Source organism: Vidua macroura, chromosome 17 (assembly GCF_024509145.1).
Source record: "Vidua macroura isolate BioBank_ID:100142 chromosome 17, ASM2450914v1, whole genome shotgun sequence".
Taxonomy (NCBI): Eukaryota; Metazoa; Chordata; class Aves; order Passeriformes; family Viduidae; genus Vidua; species Vidua macroura.
The window spans coordinates 9,172,727-9,195,182 of NC_071587.1; the positions used below are offsets into that span (position 1 = coordinate 9,172,727).

Sequence of the window (22,456 nt, forward strand, 5' to 3'; positions counted from 1 at the left end):
CAGAGGTGGAGCCTAGGGCGTGATGAGCAGAAGAGATGCTGACCTTTTTCTACATGCCATGTACCCCTTCCCCCCTTTTTGTTTTCTTTCCTTTAAAAATAAAACGCTTTCAGAGCCTCCTGTTGCCCATCACTTTGGGTGTTGTGTCCACCCTGCCCCTGCCCCTCCCCAGGCTGGATGTGCTGTCGGGGCACTGGGACCCATCCCAGCCCCGAGACCACACCGCTGCCACGCAGGGTCCAAATGCAAGTCCCCTCTCCCTCATATCCCCAGGGAAAGAGGCCTGCTCTGTGCTAGGGCTTTTCTCACCCCTCCTGCTGCAGAAAGCCAGCAGATCAGAGTGGTAATGGGGGGTGATTACTCTTCTGTTAATCAGGCTGAAAATTACATGTGGCATCTCGTTTCTGTTTGTTCTGCTTTGATTGTAATGTCAAAAAGACAGACACATGGTTCACCAGGGGTATGGAAGCTCCTGTATGAAATGTGGGCTTCAGATGCTCTTTAACAGATGGTTTGAGAAACATCTGAAGACATCCACAACCACATTTCTTCCTCTTGCATTTTCCAAAATACAATTGGGTGAGAAGCTAAAAATTAATGAACTAAATGACCATAATAACATATTAATATCAGAGAAAAAGAAACAGAAAGATTCCAGGGACGTGGGAAGCTAAAACTCAGATTACTTTGTCCAGCATGAGTTCAGTGCTGTAGGTGATGAGAGGAACCTCTTTGGAAGGTTGTTCTCAGCTGTGGTTTGTCCTTGACCCCAGTGAGCTCAGCAGGACCTTGGCTGTGTACTGGGTGAGTGCTGGGCTGGGTCCTCGTACCGTGTGTGTTTATCTGTGTGTATATCTCTCTCTCAGTGTGTGTATATGTCTGTCTGAGATACACACAACCCCAAGATCTCTCTTCAGGGGTGTGATTAAGGCTTCTGTACGCACTGGAGGATGCCTTTGGTTGACTCAGTGGGCCCCTGCTCATCCAGCCAAGGATGTCCAAGGTGTCCCAAACCTCTACTGCCCCAATCATGGGAACCCCATGGGCCACATGAGCCTGGGCTGGTGTTTGGCCTTCTAACCAATTTAACTGGTGTCAGAGACTCATGCTGGGACTGACAGTAATCTGGAAATAATCAGTTGCCTTTAGGGGAGCAGATTATTTGCACTGAAGGAGCTGCATCTTTCTGGAGGGACTGCAGAGGAGACTGAGAGGAGAGAAACCCGTGTGTCTCCCTGAGGCTCTGCATGCTCAATATCCCACTCCCACTCCAGCTCCAGGACAGCCCTGGTAGCACCACTGGCCTCTGGGGCTACCTGGAGATGCAGGGTCCTGTTTTGGACACCTGAGGAGTCCCCAGGATGCCGAGGGTGGTGTCAGCTGAGCTTGCATGGGATGCTGTGCCCGTGAGCTCCTCTGATTACCCAACTCAAGTGTAAAATAAGACTGGGATTTGATGCCCTTCAACCTTTCAGTCTGCCCGTGGATTTGGCAAGAGCTGCCTGCTGGTGGTTGGTGGCCTGGTGGGGTGATGGGGCCACGTCATTCCCCTTCCACAGGTAGAGGGCTGCTCCATGGCGTGGAGGACCCTGGTCCTGGTGGGGATCTCCTGGCAGGGCAGTGCCTGAGCAGCCATTTGGGATGGAGCTGTGGTGGTGCCTCCTCAAAGTCAGCAACTCCCCAGAAGTGGTAGGGCCTGTCTGAAAATCATTACGAAAACCAGATGTGTGAACACAGATGTTCAATTCCCTTCCCAAAAGGGACTGCACCACACCCTGTTTTTATCTATTTTTTTTTTTTTCAATGCCAGGCTTAATATAATGGTATTTTCCATATCAAATAATTTTTTTGATATTATTTGACAAAACAAGTTAAAGTTTTGGCTTTCCATGGTTTACACAATTTGAATAAACTTATTTTTTAAAAATATATTTAGAGGAAGAACAGAGTATTTTTTTGTTTCCAATACAGATGAAAGATCTTCCTGCAGTTAATTGTAGATAAACTGACACCACCAACTCAATGAGCAGAATGCCTCATGTCTAATAATTAAATTTACTGGCCATAGTGAAACAAATTTCAGATACCCTCTTGATTTTTTTATTTACTTTTTTTTTTTTCCTCACTGAACACTCAAACAGAACAATCCTGTCATGAACCCGGCCCTCAAAACACCTGTCTTTTAAACCCAGAGTCCGTAATCAAAAGTTTCCTGTCTGGCATTTGCTTCCAGGTCTAATTTTTACTCTCCCCTCATTTCCAGTAAAAGCAAACCGTGCAGAGAGTCACTATGCGGATGCTGCTCAGGAAACTCTAGGTACCACGGGAAATGCGTCGCACGAAACTAATCAAAAGCTGCACGGCTCATTCTCCCTCTACCCTGCTACCACCTGTTCTGATCACTTCTCTGCTTAATAGAGGTACTAGATGAGTAAAAAAAAGGTGGAAGAGCCTCCCCACTGCCCGCCCCGAAATTAGAGCCTTCCCTGGCTGTCAGTTGTGCAGAGCACACGAAGCGAAGGGATGAGGATGGGGAATTTGGGCTGGGCTAGCCAAGCCAGTGTCTGCTCAGCAAGGGAGGAGGCCAGGAAATGAAGTTAAACAAATAATGGAAAATTAAAAAAAAAAAAAAACAGAAAGAAAAAAAAAGGCAAAATGAAAAATTTTAATTTTTTTTTAAAAGATCCCTCCCTCCCTATCGCTCCATCCCTCCTCAAGGTCCAGGGAACCCTTGCAAATTGACTTGCACTGTACAGCAATGTCCAGTTAGTAGCACGAGAAATACCAGCTTCCTGCCTCTGCTCAGTCACCATTCCTTTGGCTCTCTGACCGTGACAAATTGACCTTTCCTAGCCTGGTGGCCTTTGGAAGCCACAGCTTGCCTATCTAGCACCTCTACTACGCAGCTAGAGAAGGACTAATCTCAGCCTGTCCCACCAGACGTAGGGGACACGGGCTCCCCTGAGCGTTGACATTGGCCTTGTGAATGGTTCTGTTTCTAGACCCCGAGGGGGACAGACAGCTTTAGCTCAGGGCTTTGTACAAGCAGGGTTTGCATCTTTTTCATCCAGCTGACAACTGCTAGGTGTTTTCAGGGACTTCCCAACCAGCATCCCTTAGTGCACCCATGGCCATATACACAGACACATAGATCTTGTCTTATTTGTGCATAAATACTTCCACACCTGCACTAGAAGAGTCTCTGCCCCCACCCCTGCTCCTCAGCAGCAAACACGCACCTTCTTGATCTCCCACTGCCCAGAGTTTGCATGCTGTGAATGCTGGCAGGGGTCCCCCCCAGCTCCTCGCCCCACAGCCAGGCAGGTGGACAGCCCGGGAGTGGCAGGGCACTGAGTGATGCCGCATGTTTGTGAACTCGGATTTTTGCATGCTCTTTTTTGGAGTCCGTTTTAATTCTCAAAATCACCAGTCTCTGTATCCCTCAGAAAGCCAACAAACTACAGCTTTGAAAGTATAAAACTGCAGCTCTAACAGTATATGTATCTCTAATTTTCTTCATTACTTGTTTCAACCTGTATCTTTTCTTTTCTTGCTATTTTTTGACCTGCTGGCTCTTTTTATTCTCTGTCAGTCTAGAGGGTAGGACTCATGGCTGAGGTTTGCGTGTACCAGGTGCTCAGAAGTAGAATGGTAAATCCCATCTCTGAATGGGTAACAAAGAGGAACGGGACATGATCTAGGATTCATAAAAAGCAGTTTCTCCATGGTAGGAAATCCATTTCATCTGGATAAATAGCCTGAACCTCTGAGTCAGCCTCCTGCTGCATACTTGGTGGTGCTATGGCCTTCCTTGAAGGTTAGCCTTGAAAAGTGTGGGTAAATATTGGGTGATCATCAGTTGCACAGGCAGCATTTCAAGACAAATGGCAAAGATTTGGTCAATAGTCTAGCTGGAAAAACTTATCCTGACTTCTGTGGTGTTTCCATTTGCCAGGTGAGATTGTTTTATGTGTGGAGGTGTAGTGTGAGCAGGGAGACTCCTCCCCAGAGAAAGTCTCCTCTCAGTTGCTTAACACTGAGGTTGTTTTTGGCAGAGATGAAAATGAGCAGTGCTATTCATAATCTGTCATCTCATCTGTTCGTGTCTAGTTCTGTTTTCTGGAAAATCAGCCACTCTGATCTCAATGTCTTCCTTGCATGTCTTCCTAGGCATGGACTTTTAATTGCTAAAGCCAGTGTAATTTTTTTCTGTTTTCTACTGAATTTCTTCCCACTGTGGTCCTCATTTCATCTCCCCCATCTTGAGTTCTGCAAGGGAAAGGGAGGATGAAACAAAGTGTTACCTCAATACCTTCTTAATCTGTTGGAGAGTCTGAAAAGGAAGATGACAGACTGTGGTTCTTCCAGTCAAAAAGGAGTCTTGAACTTTGGAGTAGCTACAAGAGCATCTTTGTTACCTGCATCCTTCCTGAATGTAGTGTTGAACACCCTGTGCTTTAGTAGAACTGTGGGTTAACTGTGAAGGGATGTAAAAATAATTCAGGTGTCTTGTTTCTCTGGACCCTTGGGTGTCTGCCACCAATCCCCACTGCACAAACTCTTGGGCAGATGCCAGCACTTAGATGCAGCTCAGGCTGAGTGCTAAAAGCCTTCATCTAGGATGCACATAACGAAATAACAGCACATGATGAGGCAATCATGGAAAACTCAATGTAGGTAAATTAATAGGAAACTCCTTAGAAGCTGTGGTTTCTTAATGTACTAAACCATTGATCTTTAGTCAATAAATACAATAACACATTCATTTTTAGACAGTAATGTAACTACACCAAGCCAGATTATCAGCTCTATTGTATTCTGCTTCGTAAGAGACTTTCCCGGCACACTCAGAGACGAGGGCACCTCACAGTGGGAAGAGCACCCAGAGCAGTGAAGGAAAGGTGTTTGCAGAGCCCTTGACTGGCCTGTGGCTCTGGGTGGAGCGGGTTCCTTAAAGGCTGGTTTGGGAATGATCAGCCAGCTCGAAGGTGCAGCCTGGCTGCTTTGCTTTGCTCCCGAAATGCAGAACAGCCGAGCTGGCAAGCAGCAAACGGCTGGGAGAAGATGCAAGATGTGGCTGACGTGGTGTCTGACAGCACTCAACATCAGTCTGGGAGAAGAGGGCTGGGAATTAGGAAGAGATGGGTGATTATAACAGAACGCTGCAGGACAGCAAAGGTTACAGATGTGAGTCTGGCTCCACTGTCCCTTCACTCATCTGAGGCCCTCTGCTTTTCAGTGCTTGTGTGGTGGCTGCAGGGATGGTGCAACTCCAGTCTTTGCCATCACAGCATCAGTGGCTCCCATCCAAGTCTGGCACTGTGGTTGTGGATGAGGAAAAGGAGAAGGATTACTCACCATGACAGGATCACTGGCTGATGTTTTGTTTCCCTTACACCCAGGTTTCTCTGTTTCTAGAAACTGCGTTCTCTAGGCTGAATTCACCTTTTAGCAATGTTTTTTCTGGAATCACTGGAGGCAAACCAGGCTTGAGCCAGGCCCTCTCTTGGTTTTTGTTTTAGTCGCGGCAACTTTTGCATACACAGTCTTATTTTCCTTTCCTTCATGTCTCCAGTAATTGTTTTCTGCTTCTTACTCACAGCAGCAAGCAGACTGGAGCCCAGCGATAGTCACAAAGGCCATCATTCACTCCTGGCACTCCTGCCTGGTTTTAATGAGTTGTTCTCATATGCCACAAGCTCAGCACAAACTCTTGATTTTTAAAAAAAGCCCCTCATTTACCAACAGGAGACAGCCTTTTTCTCCTGGCCACAGCTTCTCAGAAGAATGAGCACTGATAGTGGTTGAGTTTGGATGCAGAGATGGATCTGAGTCTGTGCTAGTCCGGCTCATTCTGGCTAGCTGAGAAGAAAATGAAGTAATGGCTCAAGCATAGTTTAAAATCAATGACAAGACCTTACAACCGATACTTTTTATTGATCTGAAATTACTGCTAATGTAATGAGTCCACTTTTTTTTTTTAAAGTGCTGATTTAATACTATAGAGAACTGGAATAAACCCCAAACCAGAGCATTTCAAACAGGAGCTTAAACCCCTGGCGTCCTAAGGAGGCTGATGGCAGCTCATTTTGAAGGTCAGTACTTGCCCATTTCTCTGCTGAGTGCTGGGCAGTTGGACTTACCAAAATGTAAAGCCCACTGAAGCAGTGAACATCATCCAGGTTCTCCAGCATGGACTCTCATTTTTTGACTGGCAACAGAAATAGGCTCAGTTTCTATCCTTTGTTAAATTCAAGCCAAAACCTGAATATTTGTAAACCTTCCCACAGTCAGCCTGGAAAGGTATTTTTTTGCTATCAAATCTGTTTTCATAGATGCCACTTGAAGTGGACCTAGAATTAAATCACAACCTATCAGGCTGCTGTAAGTTCCCCTAAGCTGTGCCTCTGGTTGCAAAGCCACAGTTCCCTTTCCCTTCCTTCCCCTGGCACGAGCAGAGCTCCTGCCCCATGCTCGCGCCGCTGTCACGACTGTGAGCGTCCATCTGTCCCTGCTGTCCTCACCTTCGTGTCACCAACACCTCCCACTCAACTGAGGCTCATTTACCATCCTGGAGTGACATCCCAAAGCACCTCTCTGAGGCACTCTACGTCCCTCTGCATGATTTTCTGGTTGAGTGAGAACATGATCTTGGATTAGCTGACAGCATATATCCCTATGTATGTCTGTATTTCTTTGGGATTTTTTTCCTACCAGCTCCTGCAGACCCCAGCAGCATCCTCCTCTGCAGGGATTGTACTTGCATGTGATTCCAGGTGTCGTTTCCAATGAGGGAATTGCATGGCAGAAGGAAAGATTCTATCAGTTGTTCATGGTGTCTCGTGTCGTCTATGTTAAAACCAAGAAGTTACATCAAGAGTTGGGTTTTTTTCCTTAGTGAGTACTTGGGAACAAAACCCACCCAGATCTTAATTGTTCATCAGATTTTTATGAGATTTTTTAATGTGTTGCTCCTCATGCTCTCAGGATTGAAACTCTTTGCTTGTATGCCTCACCAAGTTCAACCCTTTATTTTTTTGCTTTTTGTGATTCCTGCAAACATTTGTAGCACATTTGTTGTGGGAATGGAAAAGAGGCTCCAAGGAAAAGGCCCTGCCATACTCAGTGAAAGGCAACTGGTTTTATGCTGGGATTGGTGATGGGAGAAACTCAGCAGAGGATAGGGCACAAAATGATCACTTTGAATCCTGAATATGGCTGTGTTGCTAAAGCATTTTTATAAAACTTACTTTTTTAAAAAGGTAATTCAAAGCATTAGTACTACTGAAACACAGTGGATTCAAAAAATATTATTCTTTAAAATCAACAAAAATAAAGAAAGAAGATCCAACTGGCCTATTTAGAATCAAATGATGAAATTTCAGTCTGGTTTCTAATCCAAGAAACTCAGAGTGAGAATTTCCTTTAATCCTTTGGCGCATTATGTACGATGGTTTTGGTGGCAGTAGTAATGAAGGCTTACATCCAGAAAGGTGTTTAGGCATGTGCTTGTTCCCAGATTCCTCTGTGCATTTGTACTTTTGACCTGGATTTCAGCTCTGCTGATCCCATGGCCTTCAGACAGGCCCTGCAGATGGGCACCACACTGGAAATTCAATCCGCAGCACTTACCCGAATTCAAATTCATCTTTAATTGGAATAATTCTGCCTTTTTAATTTGGTCATGAGCAAATTTTATTTTCTCTCCAATCCATCTTTCAATGTGAAATTGCTGCTGAGCTTGTGGCCGCAGCCAACCGTTCCCTGCAGCCCAGGGGATGCCCTCCCTACAAAACTCTGCAAAATGCTGCCTAAGCACCTTTCTCTCCCTGTAAATGTTTGTTGTCTTGCAATGTAAAGTGACTTTGTAAAAATAGCACCTTCTTAGTCGACAAATCTGCTCTCTGAGTGTCCTCGAGTCACATCTTCTTCCTTGGCTGGCCGGAGCTGGTGTCTGCTCCTGTCAGCAGGGAACAGCCGGCGGCTGGGAAAAGGGAGCAGCGTTTTGCTTTGCTTCAAAACCAGCAGCCAAGTTCTGATTGAAGAACCTCGTGCCAGTTTTGAAGGCAAAGAAGGGCCGTGGGGCTCTGACTTTTAAGTTGGTGCTGCTGAAAGACACACCAAAAAAAAAAAAAAGGCAGGTCTTTGGTTGGTGATGTGGAAGTTCAAATTTCTGAAATGTTCTTCCTGCAAATTGCGGCAGAGAGTTGGCAGCAGAATGATAAGTGGCTGCTGCAGTGGTACAGAATGCTGGGAATTCGATCCCTGTCTTCATAGGTTTTGATATACCTATATATACAATATTGGCTATTTGTGCAAGCACCTTGCACTGGTTGTTCAACCTCTAATCAGTGGAGTTTAATCATCAATTGCTATTAAAAAAATATGAAATGATCCAAAAGTATTTGCAGTCTGCTTTCCTCAGTGCTGTCTCTATAAAGTTTGTGGTTTCATAAAGATTCACAAAATCTCTTTGTTCTTAAATTTTCACATGAAAATTCAACATCTTCATTTGGGTGAAAGGCTTTAAATGCAAATTCCAGAATTTGGAAACTAATTAGAGCTGGGTGGTCACTATTTCCCAGTGAGATCATCTCTGTTTCTGGAGAGACCTTTTCCAACCATAATTGCAAGGATTCTTGTAGGAAAAAAGGCATGAAAGTGCCATATTCTGGAATTTTAAAATTTTGCTTTCCATGTTTATGACAGCCATAGCAGACCTCGAGGGAGATGGCAGATAGCTTTTAGATGGGATTTTTATAGGATACAAAGGAGTTACACAGTGTTTGTATTTATGTGTTTCAATATGTAACTGGATAGAGAGGAACTCTTTGGAATATATAAAGGGGGCAGATCATGTTTTAAGAGGGAGGAAATACAGGAGCTGAAGAATGGGAAAGGACAGATCTGAGCACCAGAAGTGAAGGGTTTGCACAAAAGTTTTAAGATGATGATTTGGGTTTTTTTTAATTGGTATTTTCTTATTAGCCATAGTGTTTTGGTAGGCAGTTGTGAAAGAAAAGCTTCCTAACTCGTGATCGGAGCCGATCAGTGATTTAAGGAATCATAACCTCATTGTTAATGTCATTCTGTCCCGCCAGCCCTGGCATCCCATGAGGGGCTTCTGTTTAAGTCCTCATTATTTTCTCTCTCTTACAAACCATTCCCATTTCACTCATGATGACGGAAACATTTCTACAATGCTTTCTTTAAAACAAAAATAAAAATACATATTGGAAAAAAAAAAAAAAAAGAAAGAAAAGCCAACAGCAAAGCTACATGTCACTGCTGCTTGGAAGTGCTCTTGGTTTCTAATGGCTGGTGGGGAAGGACTGCGTGGTTTCCAGAATGACTCCTCCTGCTGTCTCCTTTTTGTCTTTGTTTCAACGTGTTTCTCTGAACAGTCAGAAGGTCAGTTTGAAAGATCGTGTCTTCTCCAGTCCCCGCGGTGCTGGCACCAAAGGGAAAGGCTCTCCACAGGCTCAGGGCATCAGGAGGTCCCCCAGTGCTGACCAGAGCATCGAGGACAGCCCGAGCAAAGTGCCCAAGAGCTGGAGCTTCGGAGACCGCAGCCGAGCCCGGCAAGCGTTCCGCATCAAGGGAGCGGCGTCGCGGCAGAACTCGGAAGGTGAGGGCTTGGGCTGCCCTGCTGGACTCTAAATTCCCAGCTGGCCCCAACATCCTCTCCCTCCCCACCTAAGAAGGGCAGAGCTGCCAGCCAAGGTGTTGGGACTCCTTCCCCTCCCAGTCTTTTAGCTTGGAGTAGCCTGAGCAACCTGATCAAGTTGGTGTCCCTGCCCATTGCAGAGGGTTGGGCTAGAAGGCCTTTACAAGGTCCCTTCCAACCCAAACTTGTCAATAATGATTAGAAGAGGCAAGAAAACCCCTTCTGATACCCATGATAATGTTTGTATTTCTGTATATAAGGATGGGAAAAGGAGGAAGAGTCAGGCATTGGGACAAGAGGAAATGACCTCAAGGTGTGCTGGGGAGGGTGAGGTTGGATATTAGGAAAAATTTCTTCACTGAAAGGGTGGTCAAGCCCTGGAACAGGCTGCACAGGGCAGTGGTGGAGTCACCTTCTTGGAGGGATTTAAAACACATCTAGATGTGGCACCTGGGGACATGGTTTTGTGGCTGGGCTTGGCCGTGCTGGGAGAATGGTTGGACTTGGTGATCTTAGAGGGATTTTCCAACTCAGATGATACTGGGATTCACTGATACAGGGATGGGTGAGAGCTGCAGTTGGCACTGCTGAATATCACCTAAGCACATCCTGGGAAATGCTCTCATCTGGATGCTCAGCAAAGGCTTCTCTGCTGCTCCCCCTGGGGTTGCTGTTTGTGATCTGCCTCATCTTTCCTTGTGCAGCACTGGCACAGGAAACAGTAACGTGTTGTGTTTCTCCTTCCCTGTCCCAAACCCAGAAGCAAGCCTCCCTGGAGAAGACATTCCTGATGAGAACAAGAGCTGCAACTGCGAGTTTGTGACAGAAGATTTGACACCAGGGCTGAAAGTCAGCATCAGGGCAGTGTGGTAAGAGAGGGAGAGGGGGGAAGCAGTCCAGAAAAATAAATTACAGAGAAAAATGGGAAATGTAAAGCCTGGGAAGTGCTGGCAAATGCTGACATGTGTGTGCTGCAGGCTGTTTTTCCCCTGGGTGGCCTGCCCTGCTTTACAGACAGTTTTGCCAGGAAGGGCAATTTTTGCTTAGGGAAGGAAAAAACAGAGAAACAGGAAAATCCCCCGCAGGGATGCATCCAAATGACAGTTCTCACCAGCTCTGAATGTAATGCTGACATTTCTAAAAGTGGTGCAGAGAGCACATGCACAGATGACAGTCCAAGGGGCATCAGGGACCCCCTGGCGCAGACAGGGCTTCAGCCACCAGCCCCCGCAATCCCCTTCCTCTCTCCTCTTGCTGCATCCTCTCCTAAACCCACAGGGTTGGGATTTATTCCATTTTCCTTCCAAAGCAGCTCCCTGCAGTGTTTTTTATCCGCCATTAAGCAGGTCAGGCTGCACCCAGGGCCTGAGTTGGGATTTTGCTCTCTGTCTCCTGCAGCATTATGAGGTTTCTGGTCTCCAAGCGCAAGTTTAAGGAGAGCCTTCGGCCCTACGACGTGATGGACGTCATCGAGCAGTACTCAGCTGGGCACCTGGACATGCTCTCCCGGATTAAAAACCTTCAGGCCAGGCAAGAGACCCCTCTCTTTGCTTCATTTTCCACTACTTTATGTTCACTGTGGAGGTATTCCCAGGAGAGAGACACTTCCCTTTGCAGCTACAGCTTATTCTTTTCCTTTTTAAGACAAACCCCCATAGAAGACATCAGTGCTTATGGCTGGAACCCAGAGGGATAATCAGGACAGGGACTGCCCTAATACTCCCTTACTGCCCATCTCAGGACATACAAAAATCATGGCTCATCCTCCTGCTTTATTTTGGGAGGTTTTGGCAATGTGGTATATCCCATAGGAAAGGCGGGTGGGTGTCTCCATGGTCCTCCTGGCAGGGTACAAAGGTTTGGTGCCCCAGGGTTAAGGCTCATGTGGGTAATTTGGTACCTTTCTGGGAGTGAAATAAGACAAAATTTGATGTCCTGGCTGTGTCCCTGCTGCCACAGACACAGAGAGCAGTGAGGAGGCAGCAGCTCCCTCCTACTGTTGGGATGCTAAGCTGCTTCAGGAGGAATCCCTCCTCGGATGGCACAGTCTGCTGAAAATCTGTGCAGATGGGAGTTTCTCATCCAAGCCCACCAACGTAGGTGGGGTTTAGCTGAGCTGCATTTCAGCTTCTGTGCTCAGATTTTAGGGCAAGATGTGTTCATTTTAATAGGAGAAGGAATGTGGAAAAGGGACAAATGGAACTGAGACGGTTCCATGTTTTTCCCGTTTCTCCTGGAAGAAAAAAACCTCTCAAACACAGAAGTTTAATTATTTGAATAGAGGATCAAAGTTTAATATGTTAGTCTGACCACTCTTCCCTCAGCCCTGATAGGAAAAGTAGACCCCAAGCCTCCAACACCCCCGGTTGTGTTGGCTCAGCAGAAGTAGCTCCAGTTCTGCAGAGCTTGAAGGACACCCAGAACTGTGGCAGGGCTTGGCCATGGGCAATCTCCAGTCAAAAAAATACACCACGTGCTTTTATACTTGCAGAATGAAATTACTTCCCCTGATGGCTGTGGCAGCCCAGCTTCCCCTAGAAGCCGTTGAGGAAGTTTTCCTTTAATTTCAGACCCATTTAAGTCCCTAGTAGAGTCAGCAAATGTGAAGAAAAAAGAAGTTTTTTTTGTATCAAACAGCTGACATGAACCTTGGGAACGAAGTAGGAAAATTATCTTGGGAAAAAGAGGAATCTCTGTTCTGCCTTGAATCTCTCAGAGACCATTTTAACTCCGCTATTTTTGATGTTCAAGACGCAGAGGTAACTTTCTCAGCCCTGCCGCACACTGTGCTTTTCCCAGAAGGAACATTCTCCCTTGCAATGGAGACCAAAATATCCTGGAGAACTTCCTCTGTGTGAGCCTCTCCCTCCTGTTCTGTACAAATTCAGTGATCATAGATTCAAGATGTGTAGCTGAATATAGAGGGAGAAGAGGACGGGGAGGGGACTGAGATTTCCTAACTTTAGTAACCCGAAACAAGAGGCCTCAAGGCTGCCTCTGCAGTGGGTTCTGGGCGTTGGGGTTGTCATCTCTGCTGGCTCCAGGTGGGATGCCTGAGTCTCCAGCACCCTGAGGGTTGTGGCAGATTGCCTCACCAGCCGTCCAGGTCTCCCAGTCCTTCAGGGGCATGTGCTACAAAGACAAAGCAGTTTGGTTGTCTGCTTCTTTGGGGAGGTTGGGGTAAGGAATTGCAGCTTTCAAAGAACAAACTGGATTCTCCTCTTAGCTGTAGGTCTGGGACTGTGAGGATGAGGTTCAGGGGCTGAACAAGGCCACCACCCATCCTCTCACAGGGAAGCCAGGAGGACCAGGAGCTGCTTCACAAGCATGAAGCACCTGGATTTGGGATCCAAGACTACCAGGCAGCTTCACTGGTTTCACTGTCCCCACTGAGCAGGAGATCAGTGACGGTGATGGGAGCAGACCCCTTTGGGGCCACCCTTTGGGCACCAACAGCTCCCATGGCTGGGCACCTGCCCAGTACAACTGGGAGGGCCCCTGTAGACAAGGCCATGGCCAGTGTTGGACCCTGCACCCATATGGTGGATTGCAGGGAGGAAGTCACAGGGCACTTTGAGAAAAGATATTTTAATGTCCCTTTCCTTCATCAGTCAGAGCCCCGTGTTCTGCCTGCCAGCCCAGCTCGGCAGGGCTGGCTCTGACCTCCCCTAGCCAGGGCTTTGGTGGATTAAAGCTGCATCCAAGCACATTTCTGGGGTGTTTACATGTACTTTCCTCTTTAATCAGTAAAGCCTCTGTCACTGTGTCTGCAATGTGCTCTTTTCAGTGTTGTGTTCACATTGTCTCGTGTTCCATCCTGACACCTTGCCAACCATGGATGTCTCCCATTCATTGAGTTATCCAGTCCTGCAGCGTTCCTCGCCGACTCCCAGCAGCTCATGCTTCCCTGAACTAGCTGAGGATGTGTTCTCTAGCACTGGAACTGAAAGGAGGATGAATATATGTTGTTTCATATCCAGCCACCTCCATGGGATATTGCCACACATATGCAAATATATTCCAGAGGGTAAAGCATGGTGCCTGTTATATCTGGGGCGGGGGGAACTCCTAATGATGATGCAGTGGTGCCCAAATCTCCAAATCTTACCCTGAGGTGGGTAAGACTGGTTTTTCACCAACAACCAGGTGGTAGGCAAGAGCCTTCTGTTTCCAGCGGAATATATTTTCAATTTCTCTCTCTTTCCCTCCCTGTCGTTCTGTTTGTCAGTTGTTTCTTTCTGCGACTTTTCTCTGACCAACTTTTCTCTGCGTGTTGCTTCATTATGCATTTTGCTGGTGTCTTTTTTCTTATTTACTTTGCCAGGATAGATATGATTGTGGGTCCCCCACCCCCTTCAACTCCCCGGCATAAGAAGTATCCAACCAAAGGACCCATGTATTCTTCCAAAGAGTCTCCCCAGTACTCGCCTAGGTTAGGATTCACCAAAATGCCGCTTTCTCTGGGTTTTTTTTCATTTGCTTATTGTCAAACCCCTTTCATGCCAGTTATATGACGGCATTTCTCACTTAGCAGTGCAGCCTGCTAAATCATGATTCACAAGGGTTTGCTGCTCTGGGTGTGCTCTGATTTGCCTTCAAGCCAGAGGGGAACAAAAAAGGGGATGTTCATTCAGTCATCAATAACCATCAGTTCCTTCAGTGAGCCTATTTCCTATTTTCAGTCTTCTTTGAGGTGTTAGAAAGCTAAATTTTATCTTTTTAAAAGATCTCATATTTTATCAGGCTGTCTTCAAACGTAAAAGGTGGAATATTTACCCACAAAGCCAATATAAAGTGAACAATCCACTTCCTAAAGGATGACACCATCCACATACAAGTGAAGGAGCCTCTGCAGCTCTTTGGACAATTAAATGAATTTATTTCAGTGGGCAAAGTAAGAATGAAGTGTTTTGTAGCTGACGAACACAGTGATTTCTATTTCCTCCTGGTGCCACTCTACTGACCATGGAGGAAAAAATTGTGTTAAAATACTACAACCATGGGACTCATACTCCGAAAAATAAGAAATCAATCCTGATTTTCCAAGGAAAAGGAGCAGGAGTCAAACCCAGCCCTCAGTCACACAGCAAGATAGTTCTCATCAAGTTCTCTCCCTAAGTAAAACCATATCTGAAGCTCATGCAATGAGGAATATATTCTCACAAAAATTCCCAATTTAGAGCATTCTGAGGTCTGGGCAGCAAGACCATGAGCTGGGCTGTATTTTCTCCTTGCACTGAGACCACCAGAGTCCAAGGCAGATACAAATATTTGCCAGAAAGTAAATTTCCATGCAGAAATAGTAAGTGATGTTTAAATGCAGTAAGCTTAGCCTCAAATATTTTTTTTTCCTAAATATATTTGCCTCCCTAAGAGCTAATATGTAACAAATCTCTTGATTTTTATTTAAGCTGCTCTGAGTAATCTTCACTAGAGAAATGTAAGTAAAAGGAATATTGAAAGCTTACCTTTTCCCACTCAACTAGCTCAAACATTAAAAAATAGAATTTTCTAGAAGCCCAACGCTTTATGCTTGAAAAAAATGGTTTCAGAAAAGTAATTTTTCCCATTCCTCTTCCCTGCCAAAAGAAGTCTTTGAAAACAAAAAAAAACTTGCTATCTGCAGAAACATTTATATTTAAATTTAAAAATACATATTCAAATTAATTTTGTTGTATTTAACCTTTAAGATGATATGTCCAACAAGCCTTCACTAAAAGCAAGGTTTTCATGTGAAAACTTGTGCCTCACACACAGCAAAGGTGATTGATGGATATGAGGGGAGGAGGCCTCCAACTGGAATATTTGTTTTATTCAGTCCAAGACTGTTGCTCTATCAGCTTCATGCTAATGACTTTCCCCCCACCATTTATACAGTTTCTAATACTGATTAGAAAATCTTTCCACATGCCCACAAGGCTCCTGGGATGTTTGGACTTTTTTCCATAATTTCTCCTTTTTCCAATGATTGTTTTCATTTCCCCCTTATCAAGCTGTGGCTGCAGAAAGCAGCCGGGTACAGAAGGCTGCTGAAATCTCTGTTCCCACCCATGAAAAGGCTTATGCTACACTTAATTTTTGGCAGTTTCATCCTCCCACAGACACCAGCAGCACTTGTGAGGTGCCCAAGGGACTGATGGATGGGAGCCAGAGCTCTGAGCAGCCCCAAGCCCCGATCCAAAAACCCTGGGTCAGGCTCTGCTGCTGCCATGCTCTTTGTCACCCCAACACCATGTGGGTCTGTGTCCTGTGAGGTCCCCATGGATGGCTCCAGCTTCTCCTTTTCAGTCTGCACCCCCTGTTTTAGTCAAATTCTGCTAAGAGAAACATCATGGGAGGGATGTCCCATGAGCTGTCTTGACCCTATGGATTGCTCAGTTCAGCCAAAATCTTTCTGCAAGCAGCTCCCAGCAAAGTCAGGGGGATCCTGGTAGATGCCCACAGCTGTGGTTTGGCTGGTGGTGTTTGCTCCATGCTCTACACACAGACAATTTGGATAAAATTCCCTTGATCAGCTGATTTAGCCTAGAATAGGTGCAATCTCAGCTGTTAATTTTGGAAAACAGTTGTTGATCTAAATTTGTTCAGAGCAAGTTCTATTGCCAAATGAAGGGGTAAGTAGCCAGTCCTGTGACATGGATGAAGGGGGTTTGGCTTCAATGCCTGGATTGTTTACAAAAATTTATAAGAGATAAAGGAAAAAAAAAAAAAAAAAGAAAACACTTGACTATCTATTCCCAAACACTTCATTTTTATCTCATTTGAGCCGTTTGACCTTTTGATGTCTGCTTCTGGCCCGAGGGTGACATATTACACCTCTTTGCATGCACTGTTAGCATGAAGCATAATGAAGCATGAGAAAACCTGCACTGTGGCTGATGCAAGAATTTACATTTTTTTTGTATCATTAGAAAGAAGGAAAGACAGTAAAGTCCACTTTAAAGAGCAATCCCCTCTTCTCTCTCCCTCCCAAAACTGAGGCCCGGCAGAGCCAACCAAGGACAGCAGATGGCACAGTTGGTTGTGCATCCTTAGAAATCTCTGAATCCTCTTCTGCCAGGAAAGGAAGAACATGGGGCTGGCTCTTCCAAAGCTTCAGCTGAATTCTTCCCTCTGCACGTGTTTATTTGGCGCAGCAAAAATAAATATTGAGAAGTCACAAATCTCCCCATGGCCTGTAGTGTAGAAGTGGGATGGGCACCTCAGAAGATTCTTGGTCCTTTGTCATGCAGTAAGAACATAAATTATCCCCTTCTGCTTGCTAAAGTGGAATATATTCTTTCTTCTTCATCTTTTGAGCTTTGTTGCCAGTTTGGACAAAATCTCAAAATCTTGTAACGGCTAAAAGAACCCCCTGCTCTTGGTGGTCCTCAGCTCGGTGCAGGTGGGTTGGGAGCTCACCAGGCATTTCTTCTTTTCTCTTGTATCGGATCAGGCACAAATGAAATCTGTGCTTTGCTGAGGGCAGGAGCACTCTCCTGTGGTCCAGCTTGTGCCATGGGAAGCAAAGGGGTGGGAGACCTTGACACTGGTTTCTCCCATAAAGAGAGAAGGACTTGGTTCACCTTCTCCCCTCTCTGCACTGAAGCCAGAGGCCCAGAGCTGCCCTCCTGCACCATCCTTGGTGCCACTCTGCCTCCAAGGAGAGATCTGGCTCTGCTTCCTCAGAGCTGTGGAAGACAACCACCCCAGGAGTCAAGGACTATGTTCAGGTGTAGACACACAGGGAATGAATCAAGCAGGAATTCTGGGCTCTGGTGTCAATTATATAATGGGAAAGGGCTTCTGAATGCTTTACGGGTGAGCTCTGTGAAGGGCTTCAGCCCTGCTCCTAAATCCCAGCAGGTCTAAAGGCAAGTTGTGTCCTTGAAGGTGAGCGACAACTTAGTGCTCTTCTTAGTGATCACTCCAGCTGTGAAGTGCCAGCTGGCCCCTGAAATGGGCCGTGTGAGGTTCACTCACTGGATAACTCTTCTCTTCAGATATGAAAGACAGCAGAAGTCCTGCCTTGATTTCTGCAAGGTTAGAATTAGGGTTACGATGCAATGTTGGGTTCTCCTCTCTGTGTCACAGTCTGTCCTGCCTCCCTGCTCTACTCCACAGCTGCTGAGGGACATCTCATTTCCATTAGTGGACATATTTCAGTGTCAGTGTGGTGCTGGATGGGACAGGAGGACAGAGCACCCTGATTGTTCTTGGCCTTCTGCAATACTCAATAACCTTTAGACTTTGGGCCTCTTTAAACTCGTGTTCATTCTTTTACCAGTCTACTTGCTTGTGCATACAGGAGAGGAGTTCATACACTGGCTGTACCACGCCTTGGCTTGTGATTCCCCACCAAGGTAGCCCGAGGTATCCAATTTAACAGCTCTTTGCTTACATGGTAACGACATTGTCCTAGGATTTCTTGTGCTGTATGTCCTGTCAGTAATTGCATCCCTCGTGGGGAGTTCCTGTAAATGTCAGTGACTTCCTTCTCCCATTACAAGAGAGAAATAAGGCATGCATATTCCTCACACTTGTAATTCCAGCACTTGGTGCTCCTTGTACTCCTGTGCTTATATTGCTAAGCAAAGGATCAAACATGGCTTTTTAAGCAGAGCAGAATTCTGTCACACCCCTGCCCCAATCAAGTAGCTTCTGGGATCAAAGCTAAACTCTGAAATGATTGTTGGCTTATATTTTCTGTCTTTGGTATGATGTGCTCATCCACTTCATCTCTTTGAGCCAGATCTGGTGCTGTAAAGTGCTGTTGCTCTAATATAAGCTAAGGGAGCCACGCTGGTCCATTCCCACTGGTACCTGTCCCTCAGTGTCAACAGCCAACGTCAGTGTGAAGTCCCTGTCCAATGTGAAGCAAACAGATGGCTCTTGTGTTGGAAATAGCCTCATGTCTCATTCCTTTCCTTGGTTTTTGTTTGTTCATTTTCCCCTGTCTGTGTTCAGCTCCTTCCTTTTCCTCCTCCTGGTGCATGGAGCCATGGCCCACACGGCAGAACTGTGTAAGAAGCATTTTGAGTTTTCGCTCAAGATTCCTCAACTTGGTTTCAGTCAGATTAATTAACCCTTCTTTCCCCCTGCCACCCTTACATTTTGTACATTATGCAAGAGTAAAGTTTGCCCAGCACAAAATTAGTCTATAAACCTGGCTGCCATTAAGAAATTATTCCAAAAATGAGTTGCTCCTTGGACTTTGGAGGGATCAAGGAGCTCCAGTGTTTACTCTCCAGAAATTTATATTTGATGCCTCTAATAAAATTGAATTCCAGCTTCCAAACTGGTTCTGCTCTCCTCCTTTCTCTTCATATGGAGCTGTTAATCAACCCAGGTATTTCCATACTGAGAATAAGGAAATGCAAATGTGACATGTGTAAAGAGGTCAGTACCAAATTATGTGCCTGGTAACGTTTCCCAGCGGATTTGGCAGGAGCCCCCTCTGCTGCTCCCAGCTGGGAGCCCTGCTAATAAAAAACAGTAAATCTAGCAGTACAAGTGTGAACTGCATTGAGATGAAAACGGGTAATGTTTGGTGAGTTCTGGCCAAATTCAGCCCTGATGTAATTCCACTAAAACAGTTATCACTGCACCTGTTTGTCTGGATCTTAGGACAAGCAGCTTATTTTCATGGACATGAGAATTACACATGGACATTTGCATGGAGGAGAGGAAACTGATGCAAAGATTGAAAAAGATCCCATTGATATTTGCTAGACAGAAAACTTGATCTTCCCCCAAAATAATAATTTCTCAGTGCAAATAAAAAGTTAATTGATTTGGACGAAAGCCAGTTAAAGAAATTCTTTGCAGTGGGTAAATTTGCTGTGCATAATGTGCCAGGTTTTATCTGTATAAACAGAAATGGATAATTTCAAACTCTGCTAATACCGCTCTGAATTTTGCATCTGAATTAACACTTCAGTGCCACTGCGTGTCTGTGAGTAATTTGGAGTGTTAGCTGGGAGAGAGGCTGTTGCTTTGTCCCGTGGAGGCACAACAAGCAGTGCCCTCCTCACCTGCTGCCTCCAACTGACTCCAGGTCCTTTTCCGGGGGCGGGGGGATTTTCTGATCCCGGTAGAGTTGACCAGATTGTTGGGAGAGGATCCTCCATGACCGACAAGGATCGGACCAAAGGGCCAGCAGAAGGGGAGCTGCCTGAAGACCCCAGCATGATGGGCAGGCTTGGAAAAGTTGAAAAACAGGTATCTTGGGTCAAGAAGGGGTTCTTGTCAGAGGGTGTGGCATGCATTGTGTTGGTTTTTCCTTGGCTTTTTCTCTCAGTGGGATGTTACCTTTTAGTTAAAAAAAAAAAAAAAAGTGAGAGCCTAGAATACTTTGAAAAAGAAGCAAAGTGGATGTTATAAAAGGACACTAAATGCCTTGGAAGCCTAAGTGCTACTTTCAAACCAGGCACTTTGAGTCTAGTTTAGTGAGTTTGTCAAAAACCTGCATTATTACTGAAAACAGCAGCCTGGTTTCTTTGCCACCACACTGGACACATTTCAAATGAGTCCCTGAGCCTGGCTGCTGGAGCTGCTGGCCTTGCTGAAGATTTAAAATCTTCCTAGAGCATAAGGCTCAGGAATCCCGATGGCCTTCTGAGCTCAGACAAGTGCAAAGTGCAAGAAAGAGCTGGAAGAAGCAACTGTGCTCCAGCTTTCCTAGAACTTGGTGCCTGTCACAAAGATTAGAGGAGCATAAGGAAAATCCTGTAACAAGGGAAACCCTGTATAAAAAGGTGGAGAATGGAACCCTTCAGAACAGGACAATTAAATATTCACTAAAAGTTTGAGATGCTGTGGGTCAGTGTAGGCAGAGGTGATCTATGAAGCCCAGCCCCACACTTGTGCCTTGATGGAAGTTGCTCATACTCCAGATGTTAATGTGCCTCAGCCTGCACATAGTGCTGGAACTGTGGTGTTTTTGCAGGTTCAGTCCATGGAGAAGAAGCTGGACTTCCTGGTGAACATTTACATGCAGCGGATGGGCATCCCACCAACGGAGACAGAAGCTTACTTTGGGTCCAAAGAACCAGACCCAGCCCCTCCCTACCACAGCCCTGAAGACAGCAGGGAGCACATCGACAAGAACGGCTGCATCATCAAGATCATCAGGTCCACCAGCTCCATGGGTCAGAAGAACTTCTCTGCCCCACCAGCCCCAAGCAACGCCTGCCCGCCCTCCACGTCGTGCCAGCGGCAGAGCCACGGCTCCTCTCCCATCGGAGACCCCGGCTCGCTGGTCCGGATCCCACCTCCGCCCTCCCACGAGCGCTCCTTGTCCGCCTACAGCGGCGGGCACCGGGCGAGCGCGGAGTACCTGAGGAACGAAGACATTACAACCAAACACCACGAGAGTGCCATGAGAGACAGCGACACGTCCATCTCCATCCCCTCGGTGGACCACGAGGAACTGGAGCGCTCTTTCAGCGGCTTTAGCATCTCCCAGTCCAAAGAGAACTTGGACATCCTTAACAACGGTTGCTATGCAGCCGTGGCCAAAATCAGACCCTACATTGCAGAAGGGGAGTCAGACACCGACTCTGACCTCTGCACGCCCTGTGGTCCCCCACCGAGGTCGGCCACGGGCGAGGGACCCTTCAGTGACATGGGCTGGTCAACCCCCCGGCAGTGAAGCCTCCCTGCAGCCGCCGAGCCACGTCCAAGCGCTGGCAGCTCCCGCTCCAGCTGTCCACGTATCGAACTTCTCAAGGAGATTGACAGCTAAGGTTTTCCTCTTTCTAGGACACCCTTAGCTGGCAGATACTTTCTTGCAGCTTACTCTAGGGGGGAACAAACAGGTCGGAGCCTGCATTTGTGGAAGAGGTCACGGTGATGAGCGAACTGGAGCCGTGAAGTCCAGATTTCTTTCATACTCTCTTTCTAAGATCATTAGGTGAAACTTCCATGGCACAGAGTAGGCAATTTGCATTTCTTGGGAATCTTCAGAAGCGCAGGGCAGGAATAAATCACCCAGCCAGGGCTTTTGTAGATCACATTAACTGGTAGCTGACAAGTGTTAGGTGGGAATTGCTGTTGTCATGGCAGGAGTTGATCACACCTTTAGGTGTTTTGGAGTCACAGACAGAATACATGTCTGTTCCTGGCTTAGGTTTCAGGGCATGTGTAATAATGAGGGGTTGTTACTCCGTGGTTTCTTATTAGCTGTCAAGAAGGTGACATAATTCCAATATAATGCATGGAAAATCCCTGGTGGAGAGGGATGGTGGCTGGGATATTTCCATGAGCAGCAGATGTGGCCTTAAGTGGGACTTGCTGGGGTACTGCTCTGAACCAGGGCAGTTTAGAAATGATCCCATCTTGCGAAAAACTCAGAAATATGAGCTTGAGTGCAAGAAGAGGGGCAATCCAGAGGGCAGAGAAATGAGATAGAGAAGGAGGATGGGACACTATGGGGATGGAGTTTTATACTTTAAACCATGTATTATATTTAATTATCTCTCCTTCTGCTGACAACGGACTTGGGGGTGCTTTGAAAGCAAAGACAAACCAAAGGCAACCCCTCTGGAGGGCTGCCATGATCCCAAGCCATTCTTGTGGCCAGCAGCACTGTTGGGGAGGCACAGCCACCAGGCAAAGGGAGAGGGTGGATGTGCAGGGTGCTGTGGTCCCTGCCTTGCTGTGAGTTAAGTGCTGAGCTCCATCCTCTGGAAGCCCTGTTGGTCAGAGTGGGCACTTTTCTTACAGTTTGCATTGTGCCTGAACACTTTATTGCACACACTACGTCCGTGAAAATATTTCCTTTCTTCTCTGTCCTGCCAAGAATCTCAC

General features: G+C 46.3%; 1 protein-coding gene across 6 annotated transcripts in view; it reads left to right on the forward strand.

Annotated features, from left to right (window-relative positions):
- Positions 1–21,299, forward strand: part of KCNQ2 (potassium voltage-gated channel subfamily Q member 2) — a 63,419-nt gene extending 42,120 nt beyond the window's left edge. For 2 of the 6 annotated variants that reach the window (XM_053992878.1, XM_053992877.1), the window contains 5 exons: positions 9,405–9,628; positions 10,428–10,536; positions 11,066–11,197; positions 19,744–19,867; positions 20,595–21,299. In XM_053992878.1, coding sequence (XP_053848853.1) covers positions 9,405–9,628; positions 10,428–10,536; positions 11,066–11,197; positions 19,744–19,867; positions 20,595–21,299 — 1,294 coding nt within the window. Of the gene's footprint in view, positions 1–2,263; positions 2,318–9,404; positions 9,629–10,427; positions 10,537–11,065; positions 11,198–13,991; positions 14,100–19,743; positions 19,868–20,594 lie in introns of all 6 variants that reach the window. The other 4 variants (XM_053992874.1, XM_053992876.1, XM_053992875.1 and 1 more) reach the window with 4 other exon arrangements.
- Positions 21,300–22,456: the final 1,157 nt, after the last annotated feature.